The following is a 23,033-nucleotide window of genomic DNA, read 5'->3' on the forward strand; positions in this document are numbered from 1 at the left end:
TTTTAGATATATATATATATATATTTTTTTTTAATGTTTCCTGGGCTCAATTGCACTGGCTTTTCTGGCTCAAACAATTAAATGCTCTGATTTTCCAGATGTCACTATTGAGGCCTGTTTACATGTTTTCATTGCAGCTCAAAAGGCTTCAGAACACACAGGCCACCGAAGTGTAATTGAGGTTATAATACCTAAAAGGGAAAATTAATGTCATGTTTACTTTAAACAAGTGGCTGTGGCTCTCACACATTTTCATGTCAAAGACCCCCAACATTAGTTTAGTATGTATTTGTCAGCAGACATCATCTGAACATAATGTTGTGCCGGGGAGGGACCCCCATCCCCCATACAAGATGCTTATGTGGCCACTTTTGGTATTGTTTTCATATATGTTGCTTATTTATCTCTGTCTTCTCTATGTATCTGGCAACACTGTTCACGCCCAGAGACCCTTCCAGAAGTCGCCGGCAAACTTGGTCGGCTTGCATTGTTGGACAGTGGACACTCCCAACCTTTTCCCGTTAAAAAGGCACTATTTGGTCCGTAAGACGCTTGTAAAGCGTCCAATCCCTCACTCGACATGTCCAGTTTGGGGACTCTCGCCTTCGACGAGTATGGAAGGCCGTTTATCATCATCAAAGACCAGGATAAGAAGACACGACTAACGGGCCTGGACGCACTGAAGGTACAATGGGCTAACAGTGACGCATGCTGATAGCATAACTGGATGCATGTGCATCGTGGTTGAAACGGGAAGGATCACTGATTAAACATTGTTTTTATTAAACCCCTGTTTGTTCCGTACCTTTTTAGGTGAAATTGTATTTATGTATTGTGCGATGTTCTTGCAGTCGGATGAGATTAGCCAGAGGATTATGCATGCTAGCACGACAGCCCATGTGCTCCCCTGTCTCTCGGTCTCGGGTTGAGAATGATGCTGCATGTTTAAAGAAGTGTTGACTCACTGGACATCATAAATAAAACTTGAAACTATCATTGACACTCTAACTCATTCGAATGAAGTGTGCATATTATAACTAGTAATTCAAAGAATGAAGCATTGTGACCTTTTCACGTGAATGAAATGTAGACAAGACTCATCCTTTTTTTTCTCATGATGTGTCGTCAAGTCATTCCCATGAGTTGTGCGGTTTCAACTAATCTTATGCAAAAGAAAATAAACTGTTTAAAATTATGTTAGTTGACACTGTAGTGTTTGTGTTTTGCAGTCTCACATCATGGCAGCCAAAGCAGTTGCTTCAACGCTCAAAACATCCCTGGGACCAAACGGTGAGTACAAACAATGTTTTATCCTCATCACACATATGAAAAGAGACTAGTTCAGATGGACTAATTTATTAAGATTCTAAAATTAAATTACTTGGATAATGGATTATATATGAAAAATAATGTGTTTGCCAGCATATACTGTTTTAACTGTTTTCCTGTTATCTCTGACCAGGCCTTGACAAGATGATGGTTGACAGGGATGGAGAAGTGACTATCACAAATGATGGAGCCACTATTCTCAGCATGATGGATGTGGACCACCAGATCGCCAAGCTCATGGTGGAGCTTTCCAAGTCCCAGGATGATGAAATTGGTGATGGAACCACTGGAGTAGTTGGTAAGGAGGAAGAAGATTATACAAATGCCTTCGGGGCCGCCCTAGTGTAGTGGTTGGAGCATAAGGGCCCATTCATACTCTTATTTTAGAGCCGAATAAAAGTCGGTTCGGTGCTGTAGAGCCTACAATGTAACGTCATTTGAGGTTCGTGGGGGCAGGTACCATCCTAAAGTCGTCTCTTCGGTGCTATTGAACATTTCTGACGAGCCGAAATCATTTCAGCACTACAGCGGTAAAATAGGAATATGAATCGGCCCTATGCATTTAATGCGGTAGATTGTGTGTTCGAACCCTGCCTGGGGTCAATGCCAGCAAGGACATGCGGTCCCAATGGGTTCCTAATTCCAATTCAAATTGGTTCAGATCTGAGCCAAGTCTCCTGAGTGCCTGAAGCCTGTCCTGGACAGGGTATCCGGATTCAAAAACTCATTAATTCAAATCAGAAATTCTCAAACTTCTTTTGTGCCAAGGACCCCCCCCCCCATGAATTACAAATGCAAAAATCTAAAATTACATGGATGCTTTCCCGTTTTCAATGGGTTAAGTACCATGGCTTAGTTAGCATGTAGTCATGGTGATTGGTGAGACTACGTACAGTTTAGTTGCTGTTCGACAGATTCGAGAACACGTATGAGCCGGTCTGACCGCAATAACTATGCCATTACCTGATTGTTTTGGAGAGTGCATGTAATCTGCACAGTCATGACTACACATACTGCAAGAAGACTGAAATAGGATTAATGCCAATTTCACACCAATAGTATTTTGTTTTTAAATGCATGTGTACAAAGCATCTGAAACACCTTGAAAGGTGATGTGTACTTTTGTGGGTATGTGTGTGCTTAGTAGTCCATGCTTATTTCAGACCAGCGCGTTTCTGGCTGGCTGCCTGCTACACTGTTCCAGTATATTTTTTATTTTTTACAGTTTGACTCCATAAAACGCGTACCCGCATTTTAATCCAATATCCTACGCTGCCGAGATTGGCATACGCTGAATTATTTTATTCATTATTTACTTTTGATCCGTGTAAATCCGGCGAAAAAAGGTTCCTCCGTTTGTTATGAACGATCGCACCACCCGCCATCTTGGTGCGACCGGAAGACCGCAGCACAAGACCCGCCTCCATGAGGAATTGTACCCCATTCATTTGCATTGGCCTCAATTTCCCAGCAGCCCACAGCATGTGTTGATTTCCAGTTTCGTCATCAAAACGAAACCATCTCGTCTCTAGCTCCGCGGCAAAGATGGTTTATTTTTATTTATTACAATACGGCGGATTAAACGCATAAAACAAAAGGCGGGAATGTGGGGTGCGCACGCTTTTCCGACACACTGAAGATCCGAAACGGGGGGACATGCGATGCGAAAAAGCGATGCTCCGACATGCGCTGCTCCCGTGCTTGCGGTTAGGGTTAGGTTAGGATTGAGGTTTCGGATCAATAGTATGTCGGAACTAAAGCCTGCACCCGGGAATGTCGTAGTAAGCACGCATCGTATCCTGGATTAAACAATTAGCGGCCGTCAAACTGTTAACGTCTTCCTCCATCAGTTCTGGCTGGAGCTCTTCTGGAGGAGGCCGAGCAGTTGCTGGACCGTGGCATCCACCCTATTCGTGTATCTGACGGCTTCGACCGGGCTGCACGTGTTGCCATTGCGGAGCTGGACAGGATTGGCGAGACCTTCCCCTTTGACCCCAACAACATAGAGCCTCTCATCCAGACGGCCATGACAACTCTGGGATCCAAAGTGTGAGTATTCTGAAAGTACTTCTGTTTTCAGTTATTTGATACAAAAATGAACATTATCTAGTTTTTTGCCCGCGTCTGCTGGATGTTGCTTCACTTTGTTTCCACTTGTTTTCTGCTAGCCAGGCAGGCCAGTTTGACTGCGTCCCTACCTGTGCAAATTGTTAACCATGAGGTTTATATTACTAACATGGCTTGGGTTGGTTGGCTACTCCTAATGGTCAACTTGAGAATCTTTATAGCCTATATGTTTTCAATAGTGCATTATTTTAGGGGCTGATATGTCAGTTAATTTATTGTCATAAATCTGTCATGTGGCTGCTCCCTTGGGTAATTAGTTGCCAACCATGTACTGTATGTATAAATGCCTGTCTCGCTCTTCTCCAGATATTTTGCTGTCAAGACTGTCAAGATGTTTTATCAAAATATCACCTTTTTGCCTTTCAGTATCAATCGCTGTCACAGACAAATGGCTGAGATTGCAGTGAATGCCATCCTCACTGTGGTTGACATGGAAAGGAAGGATGTGGACTTTGAGCTTATCAAGATGGAGGGCAAGGTGGGAGGAAAGCTGGAGGACACTCAGCTCATCAAGGGAGTTATTGTGGACAAAGAATTCAGCCACCCACAGATGCCCAAGGTACACACAAGCAAAGAAGAATTTATTCTTTGTCACTTTTCCATACCATGTAGATTAAGACACAATTGAATAGTTGACTGACTTCTACCTAAGAACTTAAGGAAACGGCAATAATGAAAATGTTTAGAAAGACCCTAAGACCTGCAGAGATTTCTTATGTCATTGCATTTGCGCCCCTATTCTTTTTTTTTTTTTTTTTTTTTTTTTTTTTTTACTGTTTCCAGTAAAACTAAGCAATGTCTTTGTTTGTGGACAGACTCTGAGAGACTGCAAGATTGCAATCCTTACCTGCCCGTTTGAGCCCCCAAAGCCCAAGACCAAGCATAAGTTGGATGTGACCTGTGTGGAAGACTACAGAGCCCTGCAGAAGTACGAGAAAGAGAAGTTCCTGGAGATGATCAAGCAGGTTAGTGTTGTCTGCATCCTTCAGCAATTAGACGGGTAGAGTAATGGTAATGATGCCTTTATTCTATTCAAACGTGTACTGTTCATATTCCAGAAACCAAAGTGCTAATTTAACTCGGGGTGTCTGCGTTAAATTTATACTTTTAGTGGGTACTATTACTATTAAAATAAAAACTGAAATCAATCTATTGTACCAATGTTGAATGATTGCTTCAAGTACGTTGTTTTACTATTGATCTATTGCACTACAAAACTTTTTGCATATTTCTTAATGCAGGTGAAAGACCAAGGAGCCAACCTGGCCATATGTCAGTGGGGCTTTGATGATGAGGCAAACCACCTTCTGCTTCAGAGTGAGCTGCCTGCCATACGCTGGGTCGGTGGGCCTGAGATCGAGGTGACAAGACCCTATTTTTAAATGTACTACTTGTATACCCACCCCCAAAGAAAACATGCTGGCTTAGAATTTGTTAAAGGTGCATTGTCAAATAATAGTTTTTTTATTTTTACACATTTTGGTGTTAAATTAATCAAGGTGTCACTTAATTTGGATTCCTGTCTGTATAGATTAAATCATTTCATTGTAACTGCTGAACAAATACAATTTATTCTTTTTCATAGAGCTGGCTATTTTCCCAGTGTGATTCGACATTTGAGAACTCTGAATTATCGGTTTAACACTGCCATGCTATCTGTTGGCCTTGAGCAATTTGGCGCTTGGCGTTTCCCCATGCGTAAAAAAAAATCTATAAAATGCTAGGAAACGTACTGTCCATGTCCAAATATATAACATTTTTCTCCTCCACAGTTGATCGCCATTGCTACTGGTGGCCGCATTGTGCCACGGTTCTCTGAGCTGACCCCTGAAAAGCTGGGCTCAGCCGGTTTAGTGAAGGAGATCTGCTTCGGCACCACCAAGGATCGCATGCTGGTCATCGAGGAGTGCAAAAACTCCAGAGCTGTGACCATCTTTATCCGCGGGGGCAACAAGATGGTGAGTGAGAGATGAAAAGTGAAATACCAGATCTGGAAATCAAGCTTCTCCACTCTGTGCGTGTGTATGTTGTAAGTGATTTCGGACCCCAGGAAGACTAGCACCAGCATGGAAACAAAACAAAAGTTAACATTTACCGAATCACGAAGGGAAAGGCACTTAAGTTCTGACTAGTATGCCACTGCCTCATTCTTTGTTGCTGTTGTGCCTTCCACTTTGCAAAACTTGAACATAGTTCTAGTCAATTCTACATTCTGTTCCAACAGTTGCCTGTTAATGTAATTCTCGCTGGGGATCAAATTAATGTAGCTGTTTTCCAACGGCAAACTGCTACATCCCTGTCAATGTCATAACGTCCAGTAGGCAGTAAATAGAATGATGAACTTCCGGCACTTCTTATAATAAGTGTAGTAATAAGTGAAATGGCCTTCAGTAATTTGGAGGTGTGGTTAGAGGGTTATCCTGTGTGGATCATGCACATAATTTCCCCAAAATTATTGCTTCCACATTTTGCCAGTGATTATGAATATTTAACCCATTTTGGGCGGGAACCCCTTTTGGTGTTATCATTGTTATGCTTTAGCTATTGATAGCGCTACCGAGTGGCGCGCTACGAGCTTGTAGGTCTGCTATTTTTGAAAAATCGAAGAACGACTGACATAGAAACATAGCTTTTTCAGAAAGCTGTCAGGATGTAGAAGACATTTTTAGAATCTGATCTCAGGTCAAAATTGGTTAAAATAGTCAGAATCTTTATCCACAAACCATGACTGTTGCAGATGTTGGTTAGGCAATTTAGATTATTGCTTGACAATGATTGATTTTGTGTTTTCTTTACTGCTAGATCGTTGAAGAGGCCAAACGTGCCCTCCATGATGCTCTGTGTGTGATCCGCAACCTGGTCAGAGACAACCGTGTTGTCTACGGTGGAGGAGCCTCTGAGATTGCATGTGCCCTGGCTGTCAACAAGGCAGCTGATAAAGTAAGCAACTCGGGATAAGAAACATTGTAGTCTTTATGACTAATAAGTGTTCAGTAATTTACAGCAGGAATACAAGTGTATTCAGACCTTACTTTCCTCTGAGTTCTATAATACATGTAGGTGAGTTTTCTAATGGCACAGGAAATTGTAATTGGAAGTAATAATTAAATCACCCAGTGTTAAAATGGAATAACCACAGTATATAGAATAGATGCTTGATTTACTTTGTAGATTTTAATCTGTAGATGCACTGCGCAAATATTATGCCCATGCCGAATGCCGATGGATACCTGACTCCAGCTCTTCTCTCTTTTAGTGCCCGTCATTGGAGCAATATGCCATGAGGGCGTTTGCAGATGCCTTGGAGGTAATCCCAATGGCACTGGCTGAGAACAGTGGGCTGAACCCCATCAAGACTATGACAGAGGTCAGAGCCAAACAGGTCACAGAGAACAACCCCTTCCTGGGCATTGACTGCCTCCACCTTAACACCAATGGTAAGTAACCAGCTTCATGTGGGGGGACTTAAGCATACCGGTAATTCAAATTATGAGATTGAGGCATTTAGCAAAGAAAGGGAGTGATGCCAGTCTGTAGTTAGTGACGTCTGGAAAATGTGACCATAAGCTGAAGGCAGTGAGAGCCTCATCTTGTGCCACTTCCTTTCGGCTGCTTTGAGATGTGTTCGCTCAGCTCTGCCAGTTTCAGATAACCAAGGAGCTGAATTTTTTACAGCTGCTGAAAGTTGCGGGTCTATGGTCAAACTAGGGGGTTTTCATGAATCTGAATCCATTCCAAGCATTAGTTTTGCACAAAAAACACTCCTTGGGCTTCAAAAGGCCATAGCCGTCAACCCGGTGTGCATACTTAGTTTAGACTAGTCATTGGTTAGACGTGGGTTAAGGTTGGGTTTAGGTGTGCTGCCCTGCCCACATTAGGGCAAGTGTCTATCGCAGAGTGTTTTTCTTGTAAAACGAATGCTTGGAATGGGTTCAGAATCATATAGACCCCCGAGTTTGGCCATAGCCACTTGCCCAAATATGCCGAAATGTGTTGACCTCATCACATTTTGTGATGACGGCAATGGCTGTTTTTAGCCCGAGGAGTGTCCTTCGTGCAAAACTAATGCTTGGAATGGAAACATTTTGCCTTATAATGTGGTTGTATGGTACCCCAACTTTCAGCAGCTGTCAACAATTCCCAGAGGGTAGTTGAATATAAACCAGCGCAGTGTCTTGACACTGCTCTGGTTTATTAACTCATAACTAATAATAACTAATAACTAATAAAATCTGTTTTTACTCTACTACAGACATGAAGCAGCAACATGTAATTGAGACTCTGATTGGCAAGAAGCAGCAGATCTCATTGGCCACTCAAGTGGTGAAGATGATCTTAAAAATCGATGACATCAGAAGCCCCGGAGAGTCTGAAGACTAAGTCCAGTTGAGTGTGCATTATGTGAAGGCTCTGCCCTATTCCTAACCCCAAGCATTGTCCAAAACGTTCGACATACTGTTATTTATCCTTTGATACAAAATCTCTCCCCTTTTCAAGGTGTTGTAGCACTGAAGTCATTAAAATGTTCTGTTCAAGTTGGTTTATTTGGTCATTTTTATTGGTATGACGTGATGAAGCATATTACAGAACGTTAAACTATGATAAACGTGAAACTTGCTTTTGAATTTAGTGGGTGCCCTGCATAAATGACTGTATATTGGTTACAAAAAGCCTTTATTTAATATTCCAAGTGTATCCCTACAATTTAAAGTTTCAATGCCAAGTAATTTGTAGCACCATAATTTAAGTCCACTAAAACTAAATTGCGCTGTACAACGGCAAGTATGCAGGTTTGAAAAGGAATGTTGGTGTTGGAATGGTAAAACTATCTTGACAATATCCAGATCTTCCTATATGGGGAGATCTATTCATTTTAGTTTATGAAACTAAGTGTGAATAGGGAATGCATAACATGCAATGTTAAGCTGAACAAATATGGTTTTACACTGAAGCCCTACATGTATTTCTTCAGCCAGTTAAGCATGTCTTTTCTAGCCTCCTGAATGCTGGGCTTGTCTGTGGGATTGATGTCCTCTCTTTTGCGATGGACAAACCCATGACCCTGACCGGGGTAAATCTTCACTTTGTAGTCCATGGTGCATTTCTCCTTTAGTTTCGCCTCAAGGACACTTACCTGAGAAGACCACATAACTAGAGCATGAGAAACATAATGACATCAGGTCTCGACTATTAAAAGCTTCCTACAAAAAGGGATGTATCTAAATTCATATTTTTAAATTGTCACCCCACCCAAAAAGTTTGAGCAATTAATAGAACCATTTCTATGCTTTTGAACTGAATCCCTTTTTTTTTTGTCCCAACTAAATTATTTAAAATAATTTTATGCAATGGGTTTCCTAGGGAAATCAGACCAAATGTCAAGAGATCCTTTGTAGAAATCCCCTGAAATTATATATATTAATTTAATTGAACCCAACTCTGTTGAACTGCATAAGTTCAGGTAAAATAAGTCTGTTTTGAAGCTCCCCAGACTACAGTACACATGCATTACATTAGGAATTTAGAAGAACAATTTGAATACAGTAGATATTAGATGCATTATATATATTCTACACAATACATACAGCTCCTCAAAAAAATTGAATATTCTGCAAAAGTTCATATTTCAATTAATTGCGCATAAAGTGAAATATTTAACACCTTTTGTTTTAATCTTGATTTCATCACCAGTCGTGGCATCGAGGTGATCAGCCTGTGGTAATGTTGTGGTGTTATGGAAGCCTAGGTTTGCTTTGATAACAGCCGTAAATTCATTTGTATTGTGTATTGCATTATTGTCTTATGTCTCACACCTTCCTCTTGACAATACAACATAGATTCTCTGGGGGGTTCAGGTCAGGCCAGTTGGCTGGTCAGTTGGTCAATACACCAGTTACTAGCTGTTATGGCACTGCAGGCAGGTGCCAAATCCTGCTGGATAGGAAAATCAGCATCTCCATAAAGCTTGTCTACATACGCAGTGGTGTCATGCTCGTAGAACGCAGTACCACACCGTGGTACCAGTCATTTGTTGACGCTCAGGGACGGGACGGAATGGTGCATGTGCGTGCACACTAGAACGCGTCTCCCTAGATTCAAGAGAAGATGCACCATAGAGTATTAAAAGATGCACCTAATCAACCTTGCGTCACCAGACTGTCCAAGACGCACAAAGTACCCAGTGGTCTAGGTTTATTGCCCCCCCCCCCCCCCCCCTCTATTTTAACGCCGTGTCAAGTACCGTGCCTACTTCTTTGCATAACAACATGACCGCTTTAACTGTTTATACCTGATGAGCGCACGGTAAGCATGCACACTTACATGGCTGTAGAGTAGACTAGGTGGTGTTTTGTACACAAGAATGCCTTTTTGAATTATATTACAGGAGAACATGAACTTTTGCAGAATATTCTGAGCTGTACATATGTATTTTTCTTCAAAACTTGATTACTGGTAGAGTGGAAAGTGAAGAAAATTAACCTGGTCCAATGGGATAACCTCATCTTTCTCCCCGAAGATGAATAGTGTTGGACTCTTAAGCTCATATCTATCCTCCCTCTCCTTGATAATACCTGCCCACATGGGAATGACAAAAAATATATTATCTCAGAAAGCTGCATGCCGTCTGAAGATTTTTCTAAAATAATTGTAATTCTCATCACTCATTATTAGTCACATCTTAAGATATACTATCAGTATCTGTACAACATAGTCTCTGTGATTTATTGACAAAGGCATTGTAATAAGAGAGTAGTGTCGCTAGCGTAGCTATTGGAATCATTTAACATCATTTGATTAGAGTCATGAGTGCAAATGGTGAAATGTAAATTAAAAGCTTTTCAATTAAACAAGTTATTGGGTACCAATCACATTACCGTAAACTGAGACTCCAGCTTTGACCTCTGGATACTGTAGGGCCAGTAAGTGTGTAGCAACCCCTCCCCAGCAGAAGCCCACTGCTCCGATGTGTTTCGCCTGACATTGTTCCTTAAGAAATGTCAGCACTGCATCCACCTCTCTAGGGAGGAAACACAGGAGCGAAGAGTAGAGGTCTGTTATAGAACGTCGCAGGCCTGCCCCCTTCCATGACGACGAGCGGCCCGGAAGAGAATTTCCCAATTAATTTTTCCCATAGACGTTTCAAAAAGTATTTAATTAAAGACCTGTAAGCCTCGGACAAAGCTAACTCTAAATGGACTATTGAATTAGATGACAATAGTTACTTGTTGATGTTTGTGGGCTTCTTGTCCTCCAGCCACTCCTGAAACTTGGACCAATCATGTGTAGGACTCCATGGTTCCTTCCCCATAAAGAAATCTGGGCAAACAGCACTGATCAACGGCACAACGGGAGAATAAATCATCATTACAATATCAGAGCGGTCAGCTTTTAAAAGCCTGAACTGTCTGTCAATGTTAGATTATTAAAGATTTGATTTTACACACATGTATCCATTAGCAGCCAGCATATCTGCCATATATCTAGTATTAGGCAGCTGCCATCCATATATATCCTGTATGACAATGATGGCTCTGTCGGATGCTGTGGGCGGCTTCACGACATAAGCCTTGATGTGCTCTATCTGGACCTCCTGGCCCAGGGCCCCATACTCCATCCTGTCACCAATATCACACGGGCATGACTTTGCTTCATTTGCCATCTGTAAAATACACATTAAACACAGAAATATAGCTTAGGTGTGCATATCTTGTACTGAGTAGTGAGGGGCAGCGATGGCCTAAAGGCCTATTGGTTTAGTTCCTATCTATCCACCAGAAAACAGTGTGTAAGTGTCAACAGTGTAAAATCTCCCTACCACACCTGTTCGGTCGGTGTCCCCCAGGGCTCAATACTACTAGGTCCAATTTTGTACTCATAAATGACCTACCTGAAGTATGTAATAATCTACATGTCCAGATGTATGCAGATGATGCTGTTGTACTTGCCCATGGTAAAAGCTATGCAAAGAGCTAACCTTTAAAAAACATGTGAAGAAAGTCACTAATACGATTAAATTAATTTTTAATTTAATTAAATTTAAACAAATTAGACCCTTCCTGACAGTTGGAGCGGCCAGATCGTATCTTCATTCACTGTATGATCCTATCACACATTGAATACTGTTTCACAAACTGGTCTTGCACAGGTGTGACTACTCTCAAACCCATAGAACAGCTCTACAAGAGTGCGCTCAAAGTCTTTGACAGGAAGCCCCACTACATATCATCATTGTAACATCCTCCGGAGGCTAATCTTTTTTAGCTTTGATAACTTAAAAAAATTCAAACAGGTTGGGGTCATATACAAGACCCTACATGGTCTGTGCCCGCCCCCCCCCTAAGTTAATTCATTAACCCATTCTGACCTGAGATCAGATTCATACGAGGTTTCCACTGGACACACACTGGTCTGATGAACCCATTCTGACCTGAGATCAGATTCTAAAAATGTCAGTCGTTCTTCGAATTTTTCAAAAATAGCAGACCTACAAGCTCATATCGCGCCACTCGGTGGCGCGATATGAGCTTGTAGATCTGCTATTTTTCAATAGGTAAAGCATAACATGATGCTAACACCAAAATGGGTGCCCGGTCAGAATGGGTTAAACGAAAGCCTGATAGGGGAATCAGTACCAGAGCAACCACTCGAGACTGCGAAGTGACGCACCGGCAAACATTCGGCCAAAATGTCCTCTCAGTACAGGGTTGTATAGCATGGAATGGCCTTCCTCTGCGTATAAGGGATTGTGCTACATTTCCATCTTTTAAATTCAATCTGAAAAAATGGTTGCTTGAAAACCAAAGCTGCAACCATTCATGATTATTTATTTTTTTATGCTGTGTTCCCTATGTAATGTTATGAAAATGTATTCCACTGTTTGCCTGTCTGTTTTCCGTTTTTTGTCCGTCCATTAATATGCATTGTCCTGTCCAAATAAACAAATAAAGTAAAGTAAATTCATACTCCAGTTTAAGGTGATAAGTGGTTAGTAAAAACAGTGTTGGGGTGAGCGGTGAGTTGCTTATCACTCAATACTGGAGTATGAATAGGCAGGCCTTAAAGGTTAGAGGAGCAGTAGCCCTGGTTCAGTGAGTTAGCGAGTCTCTCACTAACACCCTGATGGGAAAGCCTCTGCTGCACAAAGGGAAAAATTCCACTGCCTTGCAAAGGGTCCAATTTTACCGAAAATAAACAAAACTACTCTGCTAATCAGTAATCACCGAAACAAAGCCTGTTTTGTATTGGTGAAACTCTATTCTCCAAACTCGGAAGCGTCTCCGGTCCCCAGCTTCTCTCTAAAATGCACTTTGTGCCATTTTAATAATACCGGACAGTAACGTCTTCTACTACTACATTTCTGGGTTGTGCCTGCGCCAATCCAGTTGGATGCATTTTATTTCATGACAAAAAGAATGCATTTTAGAGAGAAGCTGAGACGCTTCGACGAAGTAGGATATTGTGAGCACCAGAGGCTTTCCAGACAGGGCCGAGAGACTCGCTAACGCACTGGACGAGGGCTAGAGGAGTAGGCTACCCTTGTTACCGGAAGGTTGCCGGTTCGATTCCCCAGATTGGCAGGAAATCTGGATGGGGAAGTGAATGGTCATCACTCCCCCAGCACTGCTGACGTGCCCTTGAGCAAGGCACTAACCCCCAAACTGTTCCAGTGGAGCTGCTTAGTGGTCAAGTGTGTTTCTATGTGCAGGGTGTTACTGAAAACAAGCACTCACTCAGCTATTACCCTGGGTAAATAAAGAACAACCAAAAATGGCATATATATAGATGTGCTGTGAGTGACTGAGTCATGCACTGGAGAGCAACCTTTGACCGAGCAACAGTAGGCTACACTAACATTGTGAAAAGCCTGGTGTAGCTTGGCTTGTGCGTCACAATTTACTATGTAATGTCTACATTTTTGGATGGATATTAAAAAAATAGTTCTCAGCCAAATGAGTTTGTTATAGCTGGTTGATATTGGTGAGGATGATGAATCGACCGTTCTCCCCAAAACCGAAATAGTGAAAATACTTCTTCAATCAATCAGCAGATATTGTATTGATCAGATCTCAAACTTACCTTCTTTCCGAGACGAGTGAGCCTGTGAGGACTCGGGACAGCTTTATTGAAGGAAAACGACTGCTTTACGGTATGTTCAGAACTTGTAGACAGATCATATGAATGGCTGGCTGAAATGTACGCCCCCTTAATATGAATGCACACCGCGAATCACATTTCGTCCAGTGGCAGTGCTGTTCGACGGTTAAAGGACCATGCCTTGGATCTATTGAGTATCAGATTCATAGTCGCATTTTACCGATTTTGAGTTTTGACATTTGCATAAGATACGAAAGTAAACGTAAGACTCGATGTGAATGAATGCTATATCCACAAGCACTGGCCTGTTACTGAGTTGATTGACCAACTAAGTCTGGTGACGCGAGATGTGTCCCAGTCCCAAGGACTCCCACAGTCAGGGCTGTCTGTCTGTCACATCATGGACAATCATCATTGCCATGGAAACCACGTAATAACATAATTTGCTGCTAAGAGTGATGAAATTAATGGAAATACAATTCTAATCACCTCCTCATTTAATCTTATTCCAAAGAAAACGAGAACTTGTTTATCATTCAATATCAGTATCAAGTTTCAAAAGTTAGCATTTTTCCAATCCATAGAAGTAAGTAGGGGCCTAAGTAATTAAGTAAGTACATTTTATTTATATAGCACTTCTCACAGAGAAAACTCACAAAGTGCTTTACATGCAATTGAGTGTTCTGTATTATTTTGTAATTACATGATTGACATTTATTATTTTCAGATGGAGGAAATTGGTTATTGGTTTTGATATAATATGTCAAACAAAAGGAATAAACCTATTATTCCTTTAGATTTTGGGATTCGTGCAACCTATGTTGACACTGTTCCCCATAGGCTGGGTACTGAAACGGGTTTCAGTGGTCACCTCATCACCTGAGTGTGCTCACACGAAGGCTCGGCCCAGAGCACTGTCCAAAACATTATGCATACTATTATTTATCATTTGATACAAAATCCCTCCCTCCCAACATTGAAGTCATTAAAATGTTGTGTTCAAGTTGGTTTGTTTCGTCATTTTTATTTGTATATGACATGGTGAGGTATATATCACAGGTCTTACAGATCTTTGATCACACACACACATGTACATGCATTAGAATGTAGTGGGTTCCCTATACATAAATTTGGTTACAACAAGATGCCTTGATTCATATGCCCATATAAAATGATTATACTGCGCATTCAAATTGTAATCTACACAAAGGTTTAGTGCCAAATATTTTTTTAGAACCATGGTTTAAGTCCACTTTTCATTGTGACTAAAATCACTAACTGCTTTGTCCAACAGTCTAAGCAGGTAAAAGGAGAGTGCTGTTGTTTTCTTTTCTTTTGAAAACAAAATGCCTGTGGTCTCTGTTGTTGTTAGTAAAAAAAGAATCTTTATAACCCCCAGATGTTCCAACATAGGTAGAAAATCTCTACATAGAATATCACCACCACCACAGTAGTTCTGCAACACATCACAGCACTCATTATCTGCCCCCTCTAACATTTATTTCACCTTTTATAAAGGTAGGATACCTTTATGAAACCAAAGTGTGAAAAGATAACATGCAATGTTAGCGATGTGCGAGAATTCTACTAAATGTATCCGTATCAATTAACGCCACACTGAAGCTCTACATGGATTTGTTCAGCCAATTGATCATGTCTTTCCTAGCCTCCTGGATTCTGGGCTTGTCTGCAGGGTTGATGTCCTTCGTTCCGCGATTGAAGAACCCATGGCTCTGACCGGGGTAAATCTTCACCTGGAAGTCCACGGTGCATTTCTCCTTTAGTTTTGCCTCAAAGGCACTTACCTGAGGAGACCACATTATAAAAAGAGAATGTGAGACAATATGGTGTCATGTGCATGACCAAGCATCACCCATAGGAGTTTGTCACCTCCATGTTTGTTTTGTTGAGCAAGTAATTGGTCCACTTCTATGCTTTTCTTTGCCACTGAGGAAGTGAACATTTTAAGTGCCCTGAGAGTAAATTAGTAGAATAATTGTATGCATGAATAATGTGTGTGTGTGTGTGTGTGTGTGTGTGTGTGTGTGTGTGTGTGTGTGTGTGTGTGTGTGTGTGTGTGTGTGTGTGTGTGTGTGTGTGTGTGTGTGTGTGTGTGTGTGTGTGTGTGTGTGTGTGTGTGTGTGTGTGTGTGTGCGTGCGTGCATGCATGCATGCATGCGTGAATGTTTTTGTTTAGAAAGAATAGTGCAAGTGTACATAGTATATAATTTATATCATTTATTATAAATACTAACCTCGGCCAATGGGACAACCGTATCTTTCTCCCCAAAGATGAACAGTGTTGGACACTTAAGCTCATACAAGTTATCCTTGTCCTTGATGACACCTGCCCTCATGGGAATGACAAAAACATATGTCACAAAGCTGGCTAGTATACTGAAGATTCCTTTACATTTTTGTAAAATAATTGTAATTCTCATCACTTCATAACATATCTGGAAATTATACTGTATACCTTTACAACATAATATCCATGCTTTGTTGAAGGAGAACAAGCACTACTATATACATAAACTAGTAATTACAGCAGTATGTTGTAATTGTAATTGTGAAGTCACGACACAGCAAGAATGTTTCCCCCACAGATGTCAGTCGACTAAAGTGATGAGTTCAGATGATGGAATGTCAATGAACAGCTTTTCAGTTAAATGATTAATTAATCACATTACCATAAACAGAGACTGCAGCTTTGACTTCTGGATACTGCAGGGCTACTAAGTGCGCAGCAACCCCTCCCCAATTCATGCCGACTACTCCGATGCGCTTTGCCTGACATTGGTCCTTCAGGTATCTCATCACTGCATCCACCTCCCTAGGCAGGAAACAAAGTGTAGAAGTGAAAAGAAGATAAGAGTTGAATGGAGTTGAATGAGAAGTGTTGAAGTAGGAGGACCTGGGTGTTGAAGTAGGAGGAGAGTAGTATGAGCTGGCTGATACACGATCAGCTCTGCAAGCTGATAAAAATGTATGACACTTGACAGGCTAGCATGGAAGCTAGCCTGATAAATGTCCCAACCAAGTTTGGAGGGAATTGTATGCACAGGGTGAAATCAGCCCCCCCAACGGCTTCTGACATACATAGTAGAGGCGAGGCCCTGTCTGTCGTGGGAATTTGAACGCACAAACTCGCAATGTGAGATATTGTGATATGACTTGATTTATTTGGTTATTCTATTAGCCTACTGAATGAAAGGTATTTTGCATAAACTAAAGCATATCCATGAGTGGAACCAGGAGGACCTGAGTTTTTCAAGCTTGTCATAATAGACTTTCCTGGGTCAAGGACTTCTATAATTTATGAGTACTAGTAAAACCCAGGTAGCTTACTTGCTGATGTCTGTGGGGTTCTTGTCTGCCATCCAATTGCTGATTTTGGCGAAATCGTGTGCAGAACCCCATGGTTCCTTCCCCACAAAGAAATCCGGCAGAACAACACTGATAATGGCAAAACAGGAGACAAAGTTACCATTACAATCTCAGACCGGTCAGTCCACATAAGATACACAACGTAGAACATTCAAATACAATAAAAAAGGTTTACTACAAAATTAACTCTTATACAGTATCTGTATGTTTGTTTTTTAGAGCACAGCTATCATGTTACTGTTAATGTTAGTATGATTATTAAATATTAGATTTTACACACATGTATCCATTAGCAGCCAGCATATCAGCTCCATATCTAGTATTAGGTGACTTCCATCCGTAGACGTCCTGTGCAATAATGACGGCTTTGTCAGAAGCACCGGGCGGATTTACAATGTAAGCCTTAATGTGCTCTATTTGGACTTCCTGGCCAAGGGTGCCATACTCCGCCTTGTCACTAACATCTGCCATCTGTAATAAACATAAACAGAAAGATAGTTATGAAGATGTGGAAGAAATCAAAAATGCATAAGGCTACCCTATTTGTTGAGTGATCAAGCAGAGGCCGGGAACCTGGATGGTGCTACAGTGCATGCCATCCACTTTGCCAAGAGACACAAGAGTCATCAAGTGTGATGACAGTGACATTCTTGTGTTATTTTATTATGCAAGTTGCAGGCAAGCAAGCTCAGCTCGCCCTTATGCAAAATAACCATACTGTGTAGTGTATAGAGGCAAAGAGTGTTGTGCCAATCAATACAAACTCATATGAAAAGCTGCAGGGGGAAGCTTTGGTTCCAGCCAGGTTCCCTAACACCTCAATGTCACTAAAATCAATAATACAGAGTAGACCTCTCAAACTACAAAATAGCAGAGATAGCCGCGGGAAGTGGTTTTGACCAGGGGGTGCTGAGGACCTCTGTCCCCCACCCAGCAGTTTGGGTGGTGCATCATAGGAGAAGGACAATGGCAACAGAGGAGGCACCGGAGCCTTTTTATTAGGGTCCACAGTACAAATTACAGTGGACTGTAATGTGTACTCTGCACCTTGATAATAAAAAAGCAGTAGATTTATCCTTCTTACAATATAAAAGTATATTTGAATAATGTTTAAAAAAAAACATCTAAAGAAGTAGAATTAAAATATTTACTACTAAGTACTGTGTAGAAGAATAGTTTAAAAGAATCTATAATAAAAGGCAACCGCAAATACAAAAAAGAAGAAAAAAAAGAACGAGACAGACCTGTTATAATTATATCAAAAACCAAAGCCTGTTCCTCTACTATTTGCAAATGTTCAGATCTAAAACTTACCTTAGAGTTTCTGTGTGAGGATGAGGAAAGCTTTATTGAAGACTTCAAGAGCACAATGTAAAATATGCTCAGAAAGACCGTTTATATTAATGGCCTAGACCACGCCCCCTTTACAATGCACACCCCCAATCACATTTATTCTGGTAATTCGTTCCGGAAATGCTTGAGAAAGATGAAATAGCCATGTTGTTTGCAATGACGCCAACACACGCCAATACCACCCACACATGCTTGGACTTGCGTGTCACTGCAGACAGTGCATCTCCCATATCTCCCACTTCGCCCATATCTGCTGGGCGAAGTACAACAATATGCAAACACAGCAGTAAGATTTGTGAGTTGCTGTGATAGGAGAAGGATATCAAATGGAACACAACCACCCTAAAGACTAATCATTGTGTATATTCCTGCACTATACCTGCATCGAGTGATCTTGGTACATAGAATTTGATCTATTGAAGATTCTGACCTTCAAATGTACATCAAGAATAATTGAATGATACAAATTCCTGGGCACACATGTAGCTTATATGTGTGAGTTTATGTTAAAAAAAATGTAGATATGAAATGTACCAATTCATTTCGTTTTAAGATTTTGTTTGTATTTGTGCTGCCAGAGGGATGTGTGGGGGGGAAAATATATGTCAATTGTTGAAAATACTTCTGTAATATAAAGAAAATGAATAAACATATGTTTATAAGATATGAAATGTACAATGATTTCATTGATACAGAGAGAGATATATGTGCGTGTCAGTAGCCTACATTTGCAAATCAACATTCCTCCACATGACAAACATTTGTTTTTGATTAAAACATTTTGCTTTTCAATGTGAAATCAGTCAGAACATGTGTTATAGTGTAGTGTTGGTTAAAGGAGTATTTCAGAGGAGATCTTGAAAAAACAAGAAGGTGGCCGCACCCGCCAATAGCCAGAGTGCCAATATTTTATTAGGACAGCAGGTAAGACAAAAATGAATGAATGAAAGGAGTATTTCACCTGCCTTTGTCCCCGCCTGACGGGCGGGGACAAAGGCAGTTTTGTCAGAGCAGCAGCATTATTGGCTTATAGGAATGGAACAATGGTATATGCTCCTGAATTTTAACATATATTATGGTGGTACTTGGAGAGCCAAATATTGTCTGAGGACTGAGGTGGTAGGCTACTTCAGTATAAAAAGGTTGGGAACCAACGGTCTAAGTGACCGAAACATATAACCTAATATTAAAGAGCAACATTTTGGCAAGTGTGAGTGTCTGACAGTGCAGTGCACTGGGACCTTTTCTTTGTTTTTCAGGGCCGGCATGCACCCTGGCTGTGGTCATGTGGGTCTGGAACTTCCGGCGACCCCCACACGGAGTTGCACAACTGAAATCAATGTGATTTAGGTCTTCATCAGGCAAATGTATCAGGCACGTTTGGTTGATGATGACCTCCTAAAGGGTCGAAACATTGCAGTTTTTTGCCATTAAATAAAGTAAGTCTCTTGTGGAACTTGTGTGCCGTTGTTTCTCCTTTGTCACATGAAGGGTAACCACGGATGCTGTCACCTGTCACATATGTTTGTCCTTGAGTCAAGTATTGTAGCTATACTACGTAGGTCTACGCAGTGTTTTTGGAAGTGGGGGGATGCCCCATAAAACAAACCACTAGAGGGGTGGTTTGATTGATTGATAGGCAAAAATGTACTTTTCCCATGTTGTTACGACAGTAACGAAAAGTGTGCCTGCGGCCGTAAGGCTGTGTTGTCTTGTGTGTTGTTGCTGCTGCTGACACCGGTTTGTAATGTGCATAGTGCGTTGCCGGGCCGGTGCACCTTTTCAGCTCACAGTATACCTGTTCAACTCATCTCCTTAGTTGTGTGCATTATTCTCCAACGCAACACTGCTGAAAGCAGCAGCATGCAGGACACAAGTAACTAGTAACTTCCAAAGTGACCAGACCCGTAACTGTAATGTGATTATCAATTTGGAGGAGTAGTGTCGTTACATTACTCGTTACCGACCAAAGTAGTGTGATTACAGTAACTAATTACTCCGTTACTAGTTACACCCAACTCTGTTTACAATAATCATGGAGAATTTACAATCTGGACTGGAGGGGCACAAAATCCTACCTGGGGGGGATTTTATACCTGACGAAGGCCCCTGAGGCCGAAACTTTGTATTGTTTTCCGCTCTGTTGTCAATAGATTGTTTTGGGAGCTTTTAAAACGGTGTGTGGATCTCCTCTTTCCTTTCTTAGTTATTCTGTTGGATCCTGCACCCGTTGCAATTTGTGGATGTGCGTGCACCTCTTGACCATTGTGGATTAGGATTAGGATTGGGCCACTCTTTCGACTGAGATAAGTAGCCTATTTCCTACACTAATAATGCTGTGTTCACAGTACACTAGCACGGACAAAAGCTACAAAACAACCAAGCATGTTCAGCTACATTCATTGATGCCGAGTCGTGTTCAGTATTTCTCAAGCCACACTGTGTAAATGAAAAGGGTATTGTTACATAGCACAGGGAACTGGTTAAGCGCAAGAATGAGTTTTTCTTCCTTTTTTTGGAACATACCGGGAATTGTGGAGAGAGAGAGAAGGGGAGTGGAAATAATTAAATGAAAACATTAAATGATTGATGTTTCACTGCGTCATTGGAACACAGAAAAAAGGTTGGAGCCAGCTCAACTTTTTGACATCCGTCATGCAAGTGACAGTGTCAGGCACGCGCATCAGTTTGTATGTCGCTGAAAATTCTTGTAGGCTAGCCTCAGTATAGCCTGTTGCTTTGTCGACACTGGTGTAGGCTAGTAAATGCAGAATTCTCCTTATTTTCAGAAAGTCTACTATTTTGAGGTTTTGAGACACAAAGTCATAATTCTGATATACACGCAATTGTCTTGAGATACCTAGTCTGAGAGCATCTCATGGGATGTTTTTTTTTTTTTTTTTTTTTCATTCATCACATTGAAGGCCTATTTATCCAATGAACACCATACCAGCCTGTTGGAAGAGTTGGAGTCAGAGGTTAACCATGTTTTTCAGGCTGAGAGCCAAGTTATTATTATTTTACTGTCAAAGCGCAAAGAACTACTTGACGTAAACTGCTCAGCTTGCTTATAACTTGACCATGACTGGCACCAAAACCTCATAATGGAAACTTTGGAAACTTTGGAAACTTTGGGCAAACAATGAAGGTCGAGCCGTGTTTTGCCAGTGCAATGGAAAGGGGACAATAATAGCTTGGTGGTGGACTGTCTCTTACTGTTGCCACGGAAACGGTCGGTGGCGTGCCGTCAGGCTACGACGTCACGTCACCCTATAAAGTATGGCTCAGAGAGACAGAAGAAGTGTGCCAAGTCAGAAGCAGTAGAAAGAAGATAATAATATAATATAATAATATACTTTAAGCAATATAAAAAGAGGTACCCTAAATATACTTGGGCTACACGGATAACAATATATTTACAACCACAAGCAGTGTTTCCTGCAGGAAAAAGCTTTGGCATGGTGCTGGGCACAGGCCGCAATTTTGATTAATTAATTAATTAATTAGATTCATTAATTAATAAGATTAATACATTAAGATTAATTTGTATTATTGCTCTTGTATTGCTATTGGAGACACTGGGGGACACTGGGCAGGCACTGAGGAGGCACTGGGGAGACACTGGGGAGGCACTCAGGGGCACACTGGGGAGGCACTGGGAAGGCACTCGGGGGGCACACTGGGGAGGCACTGGGAAGGCACTCGGGGGGCACACTGGGGAGGCACTGGGAAGGCACTCGGGGGGCACACTGGGGAGGCACTGGAAAGGCACTCAGGGGCACACTGGGGAGGCACTGGGGAGGCACTGGGGAGACACTGGGGAGGCACTGGGGAGGCACTGGGAAGGCACTCAGGGGGACACTGTCTAAATGTATACGTCTAAATGTAGACGTCTAAATGTAGACGTCTAAATGTAAGTTTGGGAACCACTGCTTTAGCACTTTATGAACATGAACAAAATAGATGGGTCCCCCCTGGAACTCCCTCAGGTACCCCTGGGGGTCCCCGGACCCCACTTTGGGAACCACTGGTCTAAATGTATACAGACGTCTAAATGTATACGTCTAAATGTAGACGTCTAAATGTAGACGTCTAAATGTAAGTTTGGGAACCACTGCTTTAAACACTTTAGCACTTTATGAACATGAACAAAATAGATGGGTCCCCCCTGGAACTCCCTCAGGTACCCCTGGGGGTCCCTGGACCCCACTTTGGGAACCACTGGTCTAAATGTATACAGACGTCTAAATGTAGACGTCTAAATGTAGACGTCTAAATGTAAGTTTGGGAACCACTGCTTTAAACACTTTAGCACTTTATGAACATGAACAAAATAGATGGGTCCCCCCTGGAACTCCCTCAGGTACCCCTGGGGGTCCCCGGACCCCACTTTGGGAACCACTGGCTTAGAGAACATCCTCATCACTTAAAGATTTAAAAAAGTATGAGCTCTCTCCTGAACTGGTTGGATAAAATGTGTTACATCCCAACCTGAAATTATTTATTTAAGACCTGGAGGGATGGTGAGGAGGATAAAGGTGTGTGTGTGTGTGTGTGTGTGTGTGTGTGATGGAGGGGACCCAAATGTTCAAGCATGTTGAAATCTACCTTTTCAAAGCATACATTTATGTATTTATTTGTTTGTTTGTTTGTTTGTTTGTTTGTTTATTTGGAATGGAATTAATATGTTTTTTGACCACAACTTGTGTTACAAACACAATTTGTTTGTTTGCAGAATTACA

General features: G+C 41.5%; 3 protein-coding genes across 3 annotated transcripts; 1 reads left to right on the top strand and 2 right to left on the bottom strand.

Annotated features, from left to right (window-relative positions):
• Positions 1-444: 444 nt before the first annotated feature.
• cct5 (chaperonin containing TCP1, subunit 5 (epsilon)) lies at positions 445-7,991 on the top strand. The gene is made up of 11 exons (XM_080793391.1): positions 445-685; positions 1,230-1,290; positions 1,463-1,627; positions 3,180-3,378; positions 3,823-4,015; positions 4,272-4,421; positions 4,698-4,817; positions 5,229-5,414; positions 6,259-6,396; positions 6,713-6,893; positions 7,709-7,991. The coding sequence occupies exons 1-11, from the start codon at positions 581-583 to the stop codon at positions 7,834-7,836; spliced, it is 1,626 nt and encodes a 541-aa protein (XP_080649517.1). The 5' UTR covers positions 445-580; the 3' UTR covers positions 7,837-7,991.
• A 5-nt stretch (positions 7,992-7,996) lies between these two features.
• On the bottom strand, positions 7,997-13,609 carry cmbl (carboxymethylenebutenolidase homolog (Pseudomonas)). Its single transcript, XM_080793392.1, has 6 exons — positions 13,534-13,609; positions 10,902-11,116; positions 10,680-10,787; positions 10,332-10,474; positions 9,937-10,028; positions 7,997-8,590 (listed from the first exon to the last, which is right to left on the bottom strand). Exons 2-6 carry the CDS (start codon positions 11,114-11,116, stop codon positions 8,411-8,413), a joined length of 738 nt encoding a protein of 245 aa, XP_080649518.1. The 5' UTR covers positions 13,534-13,609; the 3' UTR covers positions 7,997-8,410.
• Positions 13,610-14,468: 859 nt separating this feature from the next.
• Positions 14,469-18,298, bottom strand: LOC308336362 (carboxymethylenebutenolidase homolog). Its single transcript, XM_080793719.1, has 6 exons — positions 18,253-18,298; positions 17,219-17,409; positions 16,900-17,007; positions 16,242-16,384; positions 15,807-15,898; positions 14,469-15,356 (listed from the first exon to the last, which is right to left on the bottom strand). Exons 2-6 carry the CDS (start codon positions 17,407-17,409, stop codon positions 15,177-15,179), a joined length of 714 nt encoding a protein of 237 aa, XP_080649845.1. The 5' UTR covers positions 18,253-18,298; the 3' UTR covers positions 14,469-15,176.
• Positions 18,299-23,033: the final 4,735 nt, after the last annotated feature.

The sequence above is a fragment of the Protomyctophum bolini genome (assembly GCF_963924005.1).
Source record: "Protomyctophum bolini genome assembly, chromosome: 21".
Lineage (NCBI taxonomy): Eukaryota > Metazoa > Chordata > Actinopteri > Myctophiformes > Myctophidae > Protomyctophum > Protomyctophum bolini.